The sequence below is a fragment of the Excalfactoria chinensis genome, chromosome 4 (genome assembly GCF_039878825.1).
Source record: "Excalfactoria chinensis isolate bCotChi1 chromosome 4, bCotChi1.hap2, whole genome shotgun sequence".
Taxonomy (NCBI): Eukaryota; Metazoa; Chordata; class Aves; order Galliformes; family Phasianidae; genus Excalfactoria; species Excalfactoria chinensis.
Window position 1 is genome coordinate 21,164,146 of NC_092828.1, and position 18,129 is coordinate 21,182,274.

The 18,129-nt window shown below is 44.4% G+C and overlaps 1 protein-coding gene across 1 annotated transcript in view; it reads left to right on the forward strand.

Annotated features, from left to right (window-relative positions):
• Positions 1 to 12,056, forward strand: part of UBE2K (ubiquitin conjugating enzyme E2 K) — a 36,102-nt gene extending 24,046 nt beyond the window's left edge. The window contains exons 5-7 of the mRNA XM_072333938.1: positions 6,756 to 6,855; positions 10,204 to 10,332; positions 10,704 to 12,056. Of these exons, the coding sequence (XP_072190039.1) occupies positions 6,756 to 6,855; positions 10,204 to 10,332; positions 10,704 to 10,778 (304 nt within the window). The 3' untranslated portion in view covers positions 10,779 to 12,056. The remainder of the gene's footprint in view (positions 1 to 6,755; positions 6,856 to 10,203; positions 10,333 to 10,703) is intronic.
• Positions 12,057 to 18,129: the final 6,073 nt, after the last annotated feature.

Genomic DNA, 18,129 nt, shown 5'->3' on the forward strand with positions numbered 1-18,129 from the left:
AGGTATCTTCAAGGCTGAATCTTTCTGTACCGAAACCTCTAAATGCTTCTTTGTTTGCTTTTCAAAAATGGCATCTGCCATCTTCTATTGAAAACTTTGAGGAAGGAGCCCTTAGCAGAAGTCTTAATTATTTCTCATATTTTGACATAAAACCAAAAGCCTGTTAACTAAATATTTGTTAAAAATAAAACTGTTATCTTTGTATTGCTTTAATATGTTCCTGAATTAGTGTTTCCTGTAAGGAAGGATCGGTGTTCTTGCCTTTGTGTCAGGAGACCAGGGTTCAGGAGACCACGTTTTTGTTTCTGTTCCTGGATCAGGTCTTCTGTTCTCTTTCGGCAATGCCAAATGCTATGACTTGGAAAAATTCTCACAATTCATTCTTATCCCAAAGCCGCTGCTTTAGGAGTTGAGCAGTTAATAGCATTCAGGTGAGTTTCTGGCCTTTTCAGATGCTGATGAAATTTTAAAACAAACAAGTGGAAAAACAACAACAACAACAAAACCATAAAATATCAATGGCAGCGGACAACTATTAAGGCCCAAAGAAATAACAAACTGAAATTTGGAAAGGAAGGAGATTGGACTTACTGATCTATTATTCTATATCTGCCAATAAAGAGAATGTTCTTACCTTCCCTCACCAAGACGTATCCAAAATGGGGATATTTGATGAAGATCTTGCCTTATGTGTACTTAAACTGTACAAGGAGCAATGATATCATGCTGTTTCTGTAGTGCTGATAATGCAATGATAATGCTCATACACGTGGTGAATGCAAATACAACTATTATCATGTATTTGTACAGTTAAAACATCTCCCCTGCTCACCAACCCACGATAACAGTTTTCTACTCTAATGAGCATGGTTGAGATATTGTTACATATTGTCAGGAGCCTCTATCAGCCTGCAGAGTAATGCCTTTAGATGATTTAGTGAGTTTAATGACATTTTCTCTGCAATACATGCTTGATGCTGACGTTCTCTGCAGCTGTGGGATTTTGTATTTAGATGCCTAAATACCTGTTAAGGCAGTCTGTTGGCAAAACTACGATTGTTTACCAGTAGAACTAAAATGGGGATATGATCCTATAGAAAGGATACCATTTGTGCTGGTCTGATCAGACTCTTTTGTGGCTTCACTTAATGTAGCTTGCATTTATCTTTCAGGCTAGAATTCTGTCCCTGAGTTTTACTCTTAAATATAAATTGCATCCAATGCTTTCAACTGAAACTCAAGAGCTGAATTATTAGAAAGCTGTTCTGCGTGAATCCCTTGAGCAGTGATTTTTGAAGCAGACGTGTTGTGGCTGTGTACGTTGTTACAAAAAAACTTTGAGCTGTTACGGCTTTGACAAGTGATATAAAAATGAATTATAAGAATATAGTTATTTTTTGGCAGAGGCTGTATTGGAACGTTCAGTCTTCAGTTTTAGTTGATAAGCAAAATCATTATAAGAGATAATATAACTTTAATAGGTACATAAGCAACAGCTAGCAAGCAGTCGTCTTGGGCATCTAAATCTGCTGGAGTTTGCTCAGTTTGATGGAGGGACACTAAGACTTTCCAGAGCTTTGAAAAAGAATAGACAGAGAATATTAATGCCGCTTGAAGGCGCTCTGCAGTAAGCCTGCCACTTTCCCCACCCAATGTCAGTGTCACACCACCAGGTCTTGTATTCCTCCTAAATTGTGACTGTACAACAGGCTTCCACTCAAAGGTCTCGTTCATTTCTTCTCTCCTTCCAAATTCCATAAACCCCTGGTACAAATTCCTGCATCTTTTCTCTTGGATTTACAAGTTTAGTTATTCTACAAATAGAACAAATATTGCAGATTATTTAATAGTAGTAATAATAATAAATATTTCCAGTAGCCGTGCCTGGCTGACAGACTGGAAGAGCAATCTGCTGGCTGCAGCTGTTCCTGTTGTTCTGCTGGGTTGCTTCTCAGAGGTGGGGTACTGGAGAGACTGTTTTCATAGAGGAATGTGCAGAACATAAATAAAATCTTCCTTAATAGAAAATTACTTTGCCTTTAAAGATGATGTGGGGAGAGGGAGAGTGCTTCGTAATCCTCTTAGGACTCTTTCAGCTCATCAAAAGGTAGGAGATTTCTTACCTCAGGCATGCCAAGCACAACTGGGTTAGCATGTTTTTCAATGTTATCATTGTATTCACCCCCAACTAAGGTTGCTTATTTTTAATGGAAATGCCCCCAAGATGTTAAACAAAAAAAAGTGCACGTTTGCATATCCATCAGCATTCAGATGGGCTCCAGGTTTTCCTTGGCAGTCTGCTTCCCTGTACTATTACCCTTGCGTGTTTACCAAGTCCCATGCCACCAGAAACCCTGCTTAGGGGATAGGAGGAGTTGCAAGGTGGGGATGATGGTTTTAAGTTTTCATTTCTCAGCTGTTTTATAGATTCCAAGACAGCAGGCCTGCCTAGGGGTCTAGGAGCATTTTGGGATAGGGCCAGGGGTTATAGTGAAGTTCAGGAGGTCCAGAAGTCAATAATGTGGGATGAGATCCAAGGCAAATAGAAGACTGGGGTGCAGGTGGCTTACCTGGATCAGGTAGCTGCCTGCTTTTTACTTAGAACTGGTAAGACTTCTGGTGGATTTGTGTACCTGCTTTGAGCACCGTGTTCCAGGAAAGATGGGAATCATAGGAAAAACCCAGAGTAAATAACAGGAACGGTGGCCTAAGCAAGTGTGAGCTATGAAAGATTAGCCGTTTTAGCACGCCGATCAGCAAATGCAGTGAGGCATCAAAGTAGATTTTCCAGGAAACTTGTGAGGCAAAGATAACGGACAAAAGTCTGTCAGGAGTGATAGAATAATCTGCCTCTGGCAAAGAGGAGGGGAGAGAGTTGAAGACCCAAACTTGCAGCTTCCATCGCTAAAGGGAATTTCTTGAACTTGATGATAGGTTGGGTTATAAATCCACACCTAGAAAAGAGCTTCAGCTGCAAGAAGAGTTCAGAGTATTTTGTTCAAAATTGTATTCCTGAAAAATAGGCTGTTGATGAACGCTGGAAGATGTGAACCTCTTTCTTTTGAAAGTTGGTTTCAAAGAAAATCCTCAACTTTTCTTGCAGCGTGTTGTTGTCCGGCTTCTGGGGAGGTGATGCTGGGTGTGTGTTCTTGTTTGTTTGTTCTGTGCCACCCTCGGCCTGCTTTTCTTCAGAGCTGACGATGACACTTGTTTCTGCTTTTTGCTAATGAGGAACAGGTCCTGCTGCTTCTTCTGCCGCCTGTGAATGTAATTCTGAGCAGTCACTGCAGTTCACTTTATTCTCCCCGAAGTAGGTAATAAGAGAGAAAAGATGGCTTTTTTTTTTTTAAAGGAAATTGGAGAATGAGAATCTATTTTTAGCTGTCCTCCCAATTTCTTCTGGGAATCTTAATTTGCTTCTGAAAAAAATTAAGCCTCATCTACATAGAAAATAAAAAGACTTTTGGCCTTTTGATCAGGAAAGCTAATTCATGTCCTACGGGTGGGAAATGTTACTTGAGTACGTGGTACTTACAGCAAATGTCAGATTTTTTTTTACCCTTAACCACAGACCTGATCTCCCATTAAAAAACAAAGAAGTGTGTATATATATATGTATGCTATTCAAAGCTAAAACCTTTGCTGGTTTTCTTTTATAACTTAAGAATATTTCTTCAAGTGCTTCTGTCAAATGAAGGCTGTCTTATGCGTGAGACGAAGAAGCCATTTTGGGGAATAGAAGTAAATTGTACATTACGTTTGAAAACCTTTTAACATCTACAGCTGCCCCAGTCATGTCTTTAATTTTTAGAGTGAGTTCTGAGAGTTTATCAACCATCTCCGTGTCCACTCAAATGAAGCATTTATATTTGTTACCCATTTTGACATTGGAGTGTCAGAAGTTCAGGTCCCAAGATGCTCCATATCAGTCTACAAACAACAGATGAGTCTGGAAAGCCAGAGCCGGCAGGAGCTCTGTTTCTCCATGGCACCTCTTGTTCTCAGTAGTGCCCCTGCAGAGCTATTCCTTCTGCTCCTAGAAGGTACAGTGTAAATGAAAGTAATTTGCTTGTAAAAGCAGCATGCGTGGTCAGAACTCCATTCATGAGTTCTGTCTGGTCCAGTTTAAATAATGGTAGTATTTTCAGACACCTGACGCAGGAGGATTTCTGCGAGACAAAGTTTGGAACAGCTTTTTTTGGTGACAGTGTAATTACAATGTCAGCTACAGTCGATAGATAGTTTGTGTTCAGTGTCTCTCCCCAAAACAAGTAATCCTAGGCAGTGTAATAAAACATAACTGAGAGGAAAGGACCTTGGGTTAATAGCACGTGTGCTGCCTGTGGGAGATTCTGAAATTCCCTGCAAGAAGATGGAAGTGGTTACAGACATTTGAGCTTAGAAAGCTGAGAAAGTTTGGCGGTCTGTGTTGACACCCGGGTGCTGGAGAACTCAATGCACTGCATCAAGGGTCATTTAACATTAGCAGTTACACCGGGTTGTCCCAGCAATGTACGTGTTGGGCAGGTGAATTTCAAAATGGTCTCAGAGGAGGATTGTAACAGTAAAAAGAAAGGTGCATGTAAAGCAAAAATACTTAAATGTTGTTATTCAGGGTCTGTTCTCTGGTGTGTGTGACTTAGGTATGGAAAAGCGAGGTAGTTTGCATTCAGAGTTTACTGAGTGAGGACCTCACCACACAGCTGAGGCTGCGTTTCAGTAATGAGGTGTTCTTATTGGATTAAGCATCCTTCTAGTTAAGCCCCAGCTTTGTAATTTGAAGAGGCGTTCAGTTAGGAAGCTCAAATACTTGAGCTTAAATTTAACTAGAAGAGAACCTTGAATTCTGAAAAGAAATAAATGCTGTTTAGTTCTCCTCCAAACCAACTCCTCAGGATCTATTTGTCATGTTCGTTTGGATTCTTAGAATACAGATCTTCTAAAAGCATTAGGGCTCTTCAGTCTTTTGAGTTACTTTTGAAGAGTTAAGTCTACGAAGCTGAGCGCTTGAGGGGACTTGAGGCTGATGTAGCAGCTGGAATGAGACAATGCGTGCTAATTAAAATCTCTGTCACATGGGATGCTGCTTTTGCATTTTGATGTGGAACATTACACTGTGAAATCTCAGTGATCATCAAGTTGTGGGCTTTTTAAGTTAACTTTCTAGGAAAAAATTAAGAATTTGACATAATTAGGGGAAGTTGCCTAATTTGACTGGTTAGCAACATAGGAGGAAAACCATTCATGCATACAGCTAGGAATATAATGCTCAGGTGTCACCTCTGTACCTCTGACACCCTGCCAGCATAGGTGCACTCTGCCATACCTCAAGGCGGTGTGTCAGTACTGGAGAATAGCCACAGTTCTGGAATCTGAGGCTGGAAGTACGAAACGAAACAGACAGCAATTCTATCTGGACTGACTGATGAAATCCTCTCTCCCCCTTCTAACAAACTCACTGCATTTACTTCCAGACTTCCAGAAAAGGAGAAGCTACTTTCTGTTAATTGATGCTTGTGCTGATTATGCTTGTTTCACAATGTTCCTTTAGCATTTCATGTACTGTGACCGTCTAACTTGAATTTAAGGTGTTGCATTTTCCCACTTCCACTGCCTCAGTTCTAATGAAAGGTTAAATAGCTGTGTGCATTGCCTTGAAGGTCTGTCAGTGCTGGCCTCGCAACAACTGAGTCTGCTGAACTGCTCAGCACAGTGGGGTCCTGATGTGGTTGCCAGTGTGTGCCAGCTGAAATGGTAGATCTGAGATGGTGCTCATGGTCAAAATGTATTGAAACCGCATTTGAAGTGTTACAGCTTTACAGATTAGTGTGCAAATAATGATTTCATACCTCTTTCCTGAGTGGTGACTGACGTTGAATGCGTGCCTGGTTTTCCCTTTTAAAAGCGGTTGAAGTCTCTTATTCTTGATAGACGTTGAGATGAAGGTAAATGATGAGCTGTCAGGAGATGGATGGTGTAGGCTCCAGAGCCATATTGTCTACAACAAACTTCTTTCAGAGAGGTGGCCAACTGCCTTTAGAGCACCATCATTTCTACAGAAATGTTTTCTTACGCTGCCTGGAATTCTGTCCCAGCTGAGACCAGGTGACTGGGCAGAACTGTCAGTGATATCATGTTGAAATCAGAGAAAGTTGAGAGAGTACCTTCAGTTTCCTGCTTCTGTAACTGTCCAACCTTTTTTTGTTGTGGTAGTGATTCACCATGTAAGTTGTTTACATTACGTTTTTCCCCAAAGAAGATAAGTGCAATGGAAATGCAATGGAAAAGATGTCAAATGTGTAAAACTCCTTATTTGGTGTAAGAATTTTAAATACAGGTCACTGTTTCTGTTCAAGCTATTTTGCTATGAGGAGTGCCAGCAGAGGGAGCACACGTGGGCTGACAGTTCGGTACCCAGAGTTTGAGCAAGGTGCAGTTACGGGTAGTGAGGGAGGACAACACAAACTTCAGGCTGACTTTGTTTTTTGAGCAAGTGAAAGAAATTCTGCTATGTGGGTAAGATCAGTTCTGTAGGTTGGGGGTTCTTTTCCAGACACTGAAAGCATTAATGACAAAGTCCCCATTGGAAAGCTCACTTCAGGTAAACTGTATTTGAATCTCTACACTGTACCAGCTCAAGATGCTAACATCCAGGTTTAAAAGATCCCTATATATTCTCATATCCTCTGTTTTATGACTGTTGTGGCAGAGATGTCTATAGGTTTGGCAAAGTCACTTTCAAATTGTTATTTCAGGGCAGCAGCAATGACTCTAAGAACAGTGTTGTTATCTCTGCAAGCATTGTTGGCAGCTGCAGAACCAGACGACCCACAAGATGCAGTAGTGGCAAACCAGGTAAGGGGCTCAGCTGTCTGAATTGCTGACATTTCTCTAACCCTCATTAACTTGAACTGAGTTCAGAACCCTGGAGACAATAAAGATCTTTCAATCATCTATTTGAAAACTGCTTTACAGTAGGTGCGAGTTACTGCAGTATTTTGTGCTTTACTCTCTAGATTTCAAACTAAATAGCAGCTACTCTGCAGTGTGAAAAAGGGGTGTTTTTTTTTTTAATCTTCCTTATTTAGCTTGTAAGAAATGCCAGGAGATAATGCATAGTAAAATGGATTCCAAATAACTTTCCTTTTAAAATCTAAGATTTATATAAATATTGGCTTATATAAAACAAGTTACACTAAAACAAGTTATAACCTGGTGTTTGTTGGATTTGAATCTGCTTGTAGCTCCTCTCCTGGATTAGTGTGAATACTGCTGAGTGTTGCTTTGTTAAATACAAAAATCTTAGCATTAGATGCTGCAGGTCACTACTCACAAGACACGTTTAATCTAAATGGAGCATTCTGTGTTTTACCTATGCAAGTACTTGGGTTAACTATTTTAGTCTAGTTGAATATGTATTAATAGGATTCTCATGTAATCAACAAGGTTTGTTATTCTTCAGACAGTAGCAACAATTTATAAAGAAATAATAGCTGGTGCTATTTAAAATGCTGATTGAAGAGGGGAACAATCTTTCCATGACTTAATTAATTGACAGTTGTCAGCAAAATCCCAAGGATACATGTGGTTTTCCTTTTTTCTTTGGGGGGAAAGGGGAGAGAGAGAGAGAGAGAGAGAGAGAAGGCTTTGCTTTGCAGTTGACTGATAATAAGGACATATTTCAGTAACAAAAAAAAACCCAAGCAAGTAAAAAGTTCTTCCAGCATCGATCTCATCTCTATCTCCTGTTAAGTCAGCACGCTCCAGGAAAGGGTAAGAAGTGTGTACTCCTTTCTCCTAAAGTCTAGTCTGTGTAGGATGACAGTTAATCAGTTTATCACAGCTGCCTGGTTTTAGAGGGAAATGTGGAGAACAGAGGAGAACCATCCAGTCTGTTGGTGGGAAAGCTGCTTTACATTTTCCTCTTTCACAGAGAACAAAAATTGAGCTTCCTATTCTGGCTGCTGGAAGTAGGATTCCCGCACAAAATTCCAATGATCTCATAGAAACCCTTCAGCTGGAAACCAGATAGAAAATGTCATGAAAATTCCTGGACTCTGAGTTGCAGTTTTCCAGGTGGCCTTTCAGGTGCCGTAGGGGGTGTCTGGTGGGACAGCGGCACGGCTGGTGTGGGGAAGATTCAGTTTCTCCCCTACACAAAGGGCCAGTTTGCTGTGCTAGCAGGTTGGCCTTCAGTTACACACATGTATGTATGCAGAAAGTTGTTATAATCCCTCAGAGAGGTGTAGGTAAGCATCCAGTTCTTCCATACATGGTTCACGATCTTTGTTTGTCCAGGTCACCTATCTTGTCCCATCCTGTTGTTCCCCTCTACCATCCCCAAAATCTTCTCGAAAAGAAAATATAATAAGGAATTATTTATCCTGCATACTCATTTTTTGTTTTATTTTGCTAATTTACATAATTATTTGTTAGATGAGGTACAAGGTAGTATTTCCTACACGTGCTTCAGCTGAATCCCAGGGAGAACGTGATGTTCTACTCCTGCTCAGGTAATGGCAGTGTTTTCAGGTACCTGCCATCTTCAGACACTGTCCGGTGCCAAAACCACTTCATCATGCTTGACTGGTTGCAGCTGGTTTTTAAGTACAGCAGCATAATTGACTGTAATTCGCAATACAGAGACATCAGTAAGAGGTGCTTGTGTGCTTCTCAATTCAGTGAGAAGCCAGATTATTTACAGATACCTAAGTAAAGGAGTTTTATTTATAGAACGCTGAAAGCTAGTTCTGAATAAAATGCAGTTATGCAAACATGATTTCAATCCTTTCCACTTCAGCTGGTTGCTTGTTAGGTCTGTCAATGTTTTCAAATCCATGAGAAAAATAGAAAAGGACTCCTTAAGACATTAGGAAAATACAGTGTTTAGGGATGTTACTGATGCTACCCTTACTGCTTCCTCACTGTTCAGTTGTAACGATTAAAGACATGTTAGAGACCACTGTTTATGTAAGAGTTATTCCTACCAATAGAGTATCTTCTCCATTTGTTTTAACACCATTAACAGTCAGTGACTATGCGGGGTTCTTTGTGGGGAGCAGAATTAGCAGGAGGTGTGCGCAGCTCATGGTGCAGTTGAACCGGGGGCTGTGCTGTAGGAAAGGAAAAATGAAATGTGAGTAGTACTCACTTGGACAGTACTTCACAGGGATGACTCTTTAGATGTATGGATAAAATACTTAGAACGATAATTGGTTGTTTCTGTCCTTAAAATGACTCTAAAATTGTGCATTTTCCAGTGTCTTGTCTCATCGCTTCAGTGCTAAAATTTATTATGTAGGTAAGGTTGGGAAAGCTTTTTCAAGAAGAATGAGGGAGGGGAGAAAGTGTTCTTGTAATAAAGGCGGTGTATGGTTATGGAGAGTTAAAACTTGATTTACTAGATGAAAGTTGCTGGAACAGGAAGCATCATCTTGCTTTGCTGTATACAGTTCATGACAGATGACCCACTTTCCTGGCTTTTGAGTTCCTGGCACAGGCCGAAAGCTCTTGCTATGGTTCTGTTATTTGCTGAAAATCCTGCTAATGACAAGACTGGCGTGGAAGAAAATTATGCGGTGTATTTAAATGCTATCGTCTGATTAACAGTAGCTTGCAGAGAGTTGCAGTCTCCTAGTTGGTAGCACATTCACCTGTTTTTTCAGCCCTTTCATATGCTGCCTGCCCTTACATCTGTTTGGAGTAGGAAGCTGTGTAGTAAAAGCCAGCCTTCCCTGAAAAACTGCACGGGTCCTTGCAGCGTACAAAGCCAGGCTTAATTTCAGTGATGAGAGGAGACTGCAAAAGTACAGCACGATGCATACATTCAGTGGTTGCTAACACAGGAGTATGCTTTGCTGTGCTGGATAGAAACGTTTGGGAGCAGTACGAAATACAGCTGCTGTACTCCTTCCTGATCAGTGCAGTCGAGAGCAGTATTGGATTGTACACACACCTGTGGCGTGTCACTCAACATAAAGGCAAACTCATTTAATTAGATGCTTGCGTAGACTTGAGCTACGTGTAATGCTCACCTCCGAGTGTTGTTTCAAAAACTTGAGTGGCATCAGTGTGAAATAGTGTTAAAACAGCGTTGAAGATGTTAGAGAAGTACAGAATGGAACCTGCCGTGTCATTGGACTCTTTGGTTGGCTTGCTGAGTTGACTTAACTTCCCATTCTCCCCTCTCTTTCTTTTGTGTAGTACAAACAAAATCCAGAAATGTTTAAACAGACAGCTCGACTTTGGGCACATGTTTATGCTGGAGCACCAGTTTCTAGTCCAGAATACACCAGAAAAATAGAAAACCTTTGTGCTATGGGCTTTGATAGGGTAAGTATATACATGAGGTCCCTCCCAACCCAAGGTGTTCTGTGATATGGAACTTGAACGTTTTTCATTGGGGTGGGGCAAGCATATATGTGGCAATAGGGGGAGCCATTCGGATGTTGAAGTGAAACCCACTGTTTCTGCTCCGTTTGGTGGTTTGATCATACGGTTTAGCTACAGTCAGAGTTCTGAGGGGCTTCATTATTGGTAGATCTCGAGTTCCCCTCACCTTTTCTGAAATACGATTGGTTAAAACTTGGGTGAAAAACTAACACGCTCAAACTCATAAGCCTGCAAACGTCTCATCTCATTTCTCGGTCGCAGGCTCACGCACTGGAAATGTTACTGTTTACCTGTTTGTTTTCTCATTGCAGAATGCAGTAATAGTGGCCTTGTCTTCAAAATCATGGGATGTAGAGACTGCAACAGAATTACTCCTGAGTAACTGAACCATGTAGAGCTGCTTCGGTTGTCCAGCTTGCCCCTTCTGGAGGAGCATCACCATCTGTTATTTTTAGGATTCCATATAGATTCTCTTTTAAAACTGGCACTCTAGCCTGATGATGCTATCTAGGCACTATTGGAGACTGAAAAACTGCTCTGTAAATAAAGCTAATTAAACGTCTGTGTAAATTTAAAAAGGGGAAATACTTTAATTTTTTTCTTACTAAATATTGTAAAAATTCTTTGAGCTCAGCTAAAATAATGGGGGAAAAACATGCCTACTTTTGTGTTTAGCAGTGTGGCGAAAACTAGCAGGAACTTTCTTCAGGATTTTGATTTAGTAATTCAGAAAGCCACGTTTTTGAGTGTTAGTCATCAAAATTGTTGGTGCCGCTCATCACAGCTATCTTACTGTTCTTAACATGGATCCTTTGTGCCTGTGGATTGACCTATATTTGCATGCTTGTACTTAATAGACATATTAGGTAGGGTCGCTGAAGAGAGCACCATTTAAATACTCGAGTGTTCTTGTACCTATTTTCCTGAAAGGCTGAGAAAGATTTACCCAAAGTTCCAAATGGTGACCTATTCAGAACCTTTTTCTTCGTAGCTTATTAATTGGGAAACCGGATTCTCTTCACCCTTACGTCAAGCAGCTAAGAGCCCTCCCTAGATTATTCTTCATTCTGTTGGTATTGTGTGCCATGTATGGTAGTCTAGGCTCGCCTATGGAGAACATATTTTGAATTATCAATGATTTTCATCCATCATCGTATTTTCTACGCACCTGGCAAGGGTTTAGTATGCCTTGATACAGCACAAGAATGGAGCTGGTTTTCTTTTCTTTTTTTTTTCCTTTTCTTTTTGTCCAAAGTGGATGTAAAATGTTCTTCCTTGTATCTTGGATAATATGACTTCACTGGATTTGAAGGAGGAAAAGCTAATTCTCTAGCGTACTGAGAATTATATTTTCTTTTGAGTACTTGATATGATGCAATCAGCTGTTTTTTGCAGCAGTTTTCTAGCTTTATTTTGGGCTTCAGTTTAAGGATTGCTTTCCAGGTACTTGAAAACTCATCCTTGCTCGCGTTTTTTCTCTAGTTGACACATGGAGGCTGTGTTGGTGTTTTTACTGTACATACTTCAAATGCACATAGAAGTTTGTTCTCAATTTAGCTTTCTTTTGGATTGATGATGTTTCTGATAAACGAGAACTGAAACTTACCTTGGCTTGTACATACAGTCAGTCGTCTTATTCGTATTAAAATGACATTTCATCCTGAGTGCAAAAGCTTGAAAATTATTAGTTTTGCAACTTCAAACACCAGTATGTCTGTGCAAAGAGAACTGTAACGCCTTTATCAATACGATGCAACTTGTGAGAATACATCTGACACGGCAGTTCAGAGAGATCCTGCGAATAGAGCGGGGATTGTCAGTGCAGGACCACGCACTCGCTGTCTCACAACGGTTTCTTTCCCCGAGCAGTGTATGAATGGGGGCGGGGTGGGGCGGCGCGTGGCTGGTTGGGATTTTCCTTGGACTATGAAGTACAGGCCAAAATGGTTTCACCCTCTGTAGAGGTTTGTTTCCAAGTTGTGCTGGGTGAGATCAGGAATGCTGCACCTGATCAACATCCGGAGCACAGTTGTTGTGGAACAGAACCAGAAAACAGAGCCGTACAGACCCAACTCTTCGGGGATGTGCTCCGGACTCTTCTGTCCCACGTGTCCAGGCTTGAAGTATTTTGGGGCACGGACAGTGAATACTTCTAACTCATATCAGTGCAATACTAAATGCAATTGCTTAGTCTTATTCGTAACTGCTCTTTGAGGTGTAGTCAGTGGTGACTTTTCTTGGATTTTCTTGAGTTAGTGTAAATCATTCTCGAAGATGCCAAAGGAAACAAATTGCTTTGTCTTTCTTTATAGTTATTTATTTTTTTAAGCAAGAAGCTGCTACTGTTCAGCTGGTTTGCAAGCTGAGAACCAGGGGACGGTAGGAAACTGGCTAAAGGCCACTAGCGTTAACCTCAAATTGCTGTCTGTTCTGTTGTACAGGGTAAGAACTTGGTTACATCAACGCCTTTTTTGTTGTGTTGTTTTATCCTGGTGGTAATTATACATTGCTGACTGCTTTCCGTTGCTCTTCGCTGCTATTCATCAAAAGAAGGGACTCTGAAATGGTTGTCAAGGGGTATAAAACTTCTGTGGGCTTCTGAACGTGTCTTTTGATGAGACTGGTCTCCTAAGAGCACCCGCTGGAAGCACGTGTCTGGAGATACCCAGATTTCCTCAACTGTGTATAAAGGAAGAAGAGTGGAGGTGGTTCTGAGGTGGTTCTGAGGTGGTCATGGTCACCACTGAAACAACACCCCGTTAAGTCTTATTTCTCTTGTGAAGTTACCTCATTTTTGTCTCCGTAGAAGAACGCTCATCTTCCCCTTTCCCTTCCGTGTAGGTGTTGGACGCTGTGTTTTGCCCTCCATCCCCACGTGCTTTACAGCAGAGATACCTCGATGCTGGCTCAGGTGCCGGCAGAGGGCAGCTTCTCAAGGCCTGAGCTGGGAAGGAGAGATGACCAACAATAAGGAGACATCATTGGGCTGAGTTCTGATACCAGTCCTTTGTAAGGAGTGGTTTTGTCTTCTTGATAATTATCAGAGTTGAATATAGGAAGGAGGTTGTACAAGGTTAGTTTATCTGCAGCTGGGGCTGAGCCCCAGGGAGTTTACTATCAGCATTCAGCTCACTGAGCTTGTTCAGAATGAGGTTCTGTTATCTGTGTGAGCATCACCACGTTCTGGGCCCTGCGTGTTTGCCAACGCAGAGCTGCCACGCAGGTCACTGCTGCAGGCTCGGGATGCACATTTTCTGCTTGCTTAAAACAGGAATGTTAAACGTGGGGACAGTTGTTTGTACAAATAAAGCTCGTATCGTCTTCCTTCAGTATTTAAGAAAACAGCTCAGAACAGTTATTCTGAAGTGGATGGCCCACTTCTTCTAAGCAAGGTGTTGCTGATGGAGCGCACAGATTCCATCAGGTCTCACTGCTCGGTGTCTTAATGTGCATCTGGTGAAGTGGCTGGTGGGGAACCAGCACCTCCTATCTCACTTCCTCAAGCAAAGTCTGATCTTGCATAGAGGTAAAGGAACATCCCTTTGTGTTGCCAAAAGCCTGTTTTCCTGCGAGTGCCAAACCCTTCTCTCTGGCCTCCGCTCCCCCTTCCAAACTCGCAGCTTTCTCGTGTCTGTGGCGGAGCTGTGCTCCCGCCGGACCAACAGGAGCCTTTCGAACAAAACTTAGTGCTGGATCCTTCCAGAAGGTTGTGGCACATGGCGCTGCTGCTGCGTGTTCCAGGCTTCCCTTTGCAGCAAGATGAATGCCAGGCCGGCAGCGCCAGCACTGGGTGTGAGTGAGCAGCTTTCTGGGCAGGCTCGTGCTGTGCCTGGACCAGGAGTTGGCTGTGGAGCTGGGTGCTCGTGGGCTAGGGATGCTGTCTGTCTTCTTCCAGGTTAAAAAGGAGTTAAATAGGCAGGAAGGAGCTCACCTGGCGGTGCTGCGCCTGCAGTGGGTGGTGTGGGCAACAGACTATGCAAATTTAAGCTTAACGGCTGTGAATCAGACTGGGCGCTTGAAAGCCTATGGAGTGCTGATTTAATGGGAGGGGGGAAGTCAAACCTGAAACATAAAGCAAGAGTTCTTGTTTACTGCATCCGTTAATGTGAAACGGTCGGTTTGCAGAGTGAGCGGAAGAAGCTTGGCTGTGTGCAGGTCCCTTGCTTCCATCCTACATACCAACAAAGGCTGGCTTAGGGCTGGAGGTTTGCCCAGAGGGGAAAAGGATAACCAATGGAGCAGTGTTGGTTTGGTTTCGTGTCTGCTTATGAGCAGCCTCAAGAAGGCCAGGTGTCCTGTCCTGCCCTGTTTGTTGATGGCAGAAGTTGATCCAAAGCACCATGAGGAGCGTAGCTGCTCATTGGGATGTGCTCTGTAGGACTTGATGAGCTGAGGCAGCCTTTCATCACAGCATCCATCCATCGCATTGCCCAGCTGCAGCAGGAAGCCACATGCTCAGTGAGTGCTTTGGGCTTCACCTGGGAGGGCCACGTAGGTGGTTCTGTTGTGATTTGTCCCCATTCTGCAGGCAGAGCCCTCTGCTATGGCCAGACGGAGGGGCAGCCGCTTCTTCCTTGTTGGTTTTCTGATCTATTCTGCAGCCATCGGTGACCGCACGCAGCTCGCTCTGCTGGTGCTGCATCCTCGGCTGGTTCGGCCATAGCCTCAGCCGCCCCGCTGTCCTCAATGCATTGTGCTTCTCGCTTGGTGATCCAGCTGCAGTGCTCTGTAGTTAGCAACTCGGCCGTTCACATCTGCGCCCAGTCGGCCGACTCTTAGAGCTGTTTGCACCGTACTGTCATGTTCCTTCTCTGCTGTTACCTGCTGTGTAGGCATCACACTCATGATAAGCATCAGGCCGGCTGCTTTTGGCGCTGAGCCTTTCCTTGCTGGTGTCAGCTGGGAGCTGTGACTCAACAGCTGAGGAGGTTACTGTGAAAATGCTGTACCTGCCCGCTGCTGCTGCTGCTGCTGTGTGGGGCTGGAGGAGGCTGCCCTCGTAAGGCTGATGTCAGCTGTGGAAGAGCCCTGCTGTTCAACTTCCCAGTCTGACTTCCCTTTAAACCCCAAACGCTTACAAATACACTAAAAACTGGTAACACTGAGGTAGGAGGTGGGCTCCTGAGCATCAGCCTGCCTGTAACGGAGCGGGGGGGGCCGGAATGCAGCATCAGTGTTTTCTGTCTTGAAAATAAAAGCGACACGACCACTTTTGTACACAAATGATTTTTTAAATAAACACATTTGAAAAGATGATGATTTGATTTGATTTTTGTTTTCCCTGGGAATGCTGAATAAATGCACGTTTCCCTGAGAGCAGCTTCCATTTCACTTCTGGTCATGCAGGGGGTTCTCCTTGTGCCCCAATGTGCTGCCTCTGTGCTGGCAGTGGGAGGGCGGCCGGGCCTGTGCTGATGGCCATGGAGAAGGGTGAGGGAGGAATGGTGTGAGCTGCATCTGTGCATTGAAAGCGTGCGTGATTTTGGTGTAGGCTGGGTCTGGAGGAAGAGAGGAAGAAGGCTTTGTTTTACAGCGCTGCTGAGCCTGGTGTTGTGTTTAAAGCGGGGATAAAGATTTAGCCCTCAGCTGGTAACTCTGGTAATGCCCGTGCAGCAAGTCCAGGATTTAATAGTGTTTTAAGGGCAAGTTTGGGGCTGGAGCACCCATGTCTGGTATAACGTCAAATAAATTACATGGTTTCCCTTGGTGGCTGCTTTGTGGTGAAACACGACAGGTTCTTCGGTGGGTTTTAGTCCAGTGAAGAGCAAACGCAGCTGGAACTGTGAGGGAAAAATGAGCTGCGGTGGTGCAGGGGGAGAAGTGGCTCGGAGTGCAATGCACTTACAGCAGGGCAGCAGCAGGAGGATGCTGGCAAGCACCTTGTTTGACCAGCCTGGGTCCCTTCCTCCCTGCATCGCTGCCAGAGCAGCTGTTCTCTTTGCTGCTGGGCTGGGAGAGGCGTTGCTGCAGCGTGTTAAACAGGGGAGTCGAGGCAGTGAGCTGCTGGGCTCCTGCTCAGCCTGCTGGAGAGGTTGGGGAGGCTCCAGGTACCCACCTGTGGGCACAGCCCTGCCTGCCGCAGGAAAGGCCAGCCCAGCCCAGCCCAGCCCAGCCCAGCCCAGCCCAGCCCAGCCCAGCCCAGCTGCAACAGCCCCTCATCAGCTGCAGGAGGAGAACTTCGTCTCTGAAAGCAGCCCCGAGGCTTCAAGAGCAAAGCCTGGCATGGAGCAGGGCACGAGCACTGCTGGGGGTGGCCAACGCATCTTCAAGTTACTGCAGGAAGGTGGGGTGGCTGAGATGCATCTTACATGTGTCCAAAGTGATTTGAATGAGCCAAAGTTATCGGGTTCAATGGAATGAAGACTTGTTTATGGCTCTCACCATTAAAGGGATGAAGTCTGTGAAATGAAGCGTGTGTGTGAATGTTCCAGAGTCCCTGGGCCTGCGGGAGGGATGTGCTCCTGCTTGTCATGCACGTCGCCCCTCACAGCAATCTCCCACATTCAAGTCCTTAACTGGCCTGAACCACATCAAAACACCAGGAGCAAACTGTCTGCAGGCCACGCTGGCTGGAAGGGAGCGCTACCTAAAGCAGACATGTCTGAACAAATAGGTGCCAGCAGTTCACCCAGTCAGGTGGTGCAGAGGTACAAAAAGCCGAACGGCTCCTAAGAACCAACAAGGAAGTGCTGCTTCTCTCATCACTTGTCCTCTCACCTGGGAACAGCTGTGACTGTACAGCAAGAAGCCCAGAGTGCTGCACATGGGGAGGGACGCAGCAGGATGTGCTGGGAGCACCCAGCTGGGAGCAGCTCCCTAGAAATGGACGTGGGGGTTCCGGTGGCCACCAAGCTGAACAGGACTCAGTGTCACGCCCTGGCTACTGACAAGTGTATCCTGCCTGTGTAAGGCACAGCGCTGCCAGCAGGGTAAGGGAAGTGATCGTGCCCTTCTGCTCAGCACTGCTGAGGTGTCTCTGGAGCACTTGGTCCAGTGCAAGGCTGCCCAGCTTGAGAGGCCTGGACATGACAAAGGGTTTGACGAAGGGCCTGGAGCTCCTGTCCTGGGAGGAGAGGCAGAGAGCTGGGATGGCTCAGCCTGGAGGAGGCTGAGGGGATCTCATTAATAGGTACAAATGCCTGAAGGGAAGGTGCAAAGAGCAGGAGCCGGGCTGTTTTCAGTGCCGTGCGGTACCACTAAGAGCCAACAGACCAAACGTAGCACAGGAGGTTCCTTCTGAAGCCGCCTGGCTGCAGACCTGGGCAGCTGCTCTGGTGTCCCAGCTGGAACTGGGAACCCAGAGGTCTCTGCCAGCCTCAGCCGTGCTGTACTTCTGTCCCACACCTACAACCTGTAACTGTACCTACTGCTCAGCTCATCTTGCCAACAACCCAGCGGTGTGACCAGCAGCAATTCCCTCATACATACGTACATACACATATGTTCCAAAGTAGGTCAGAGCCACCTCCCTTATCCTACTCAGAAGGATTTTGGTAGTATCTGCTGTGTCAGTGCATTCGAACGGTTGGTGCCTGAAGGTTGGAAGAGATTATATGAAAAAGCCCCTGACGTTCCTGCGGCACATTGTGCTCATGGGTTGTGAGAACGAGTGAAATGCTGAGCTCCTGTTATGAGCACAAACACAACCAAACAGGATCAGCAGGAAGAGAAAAGAGAAAGGCGCCTGCTTGGAGGTGTGCAGTCAGCAGAACGTGCTTATACACAGAGATGGATGGA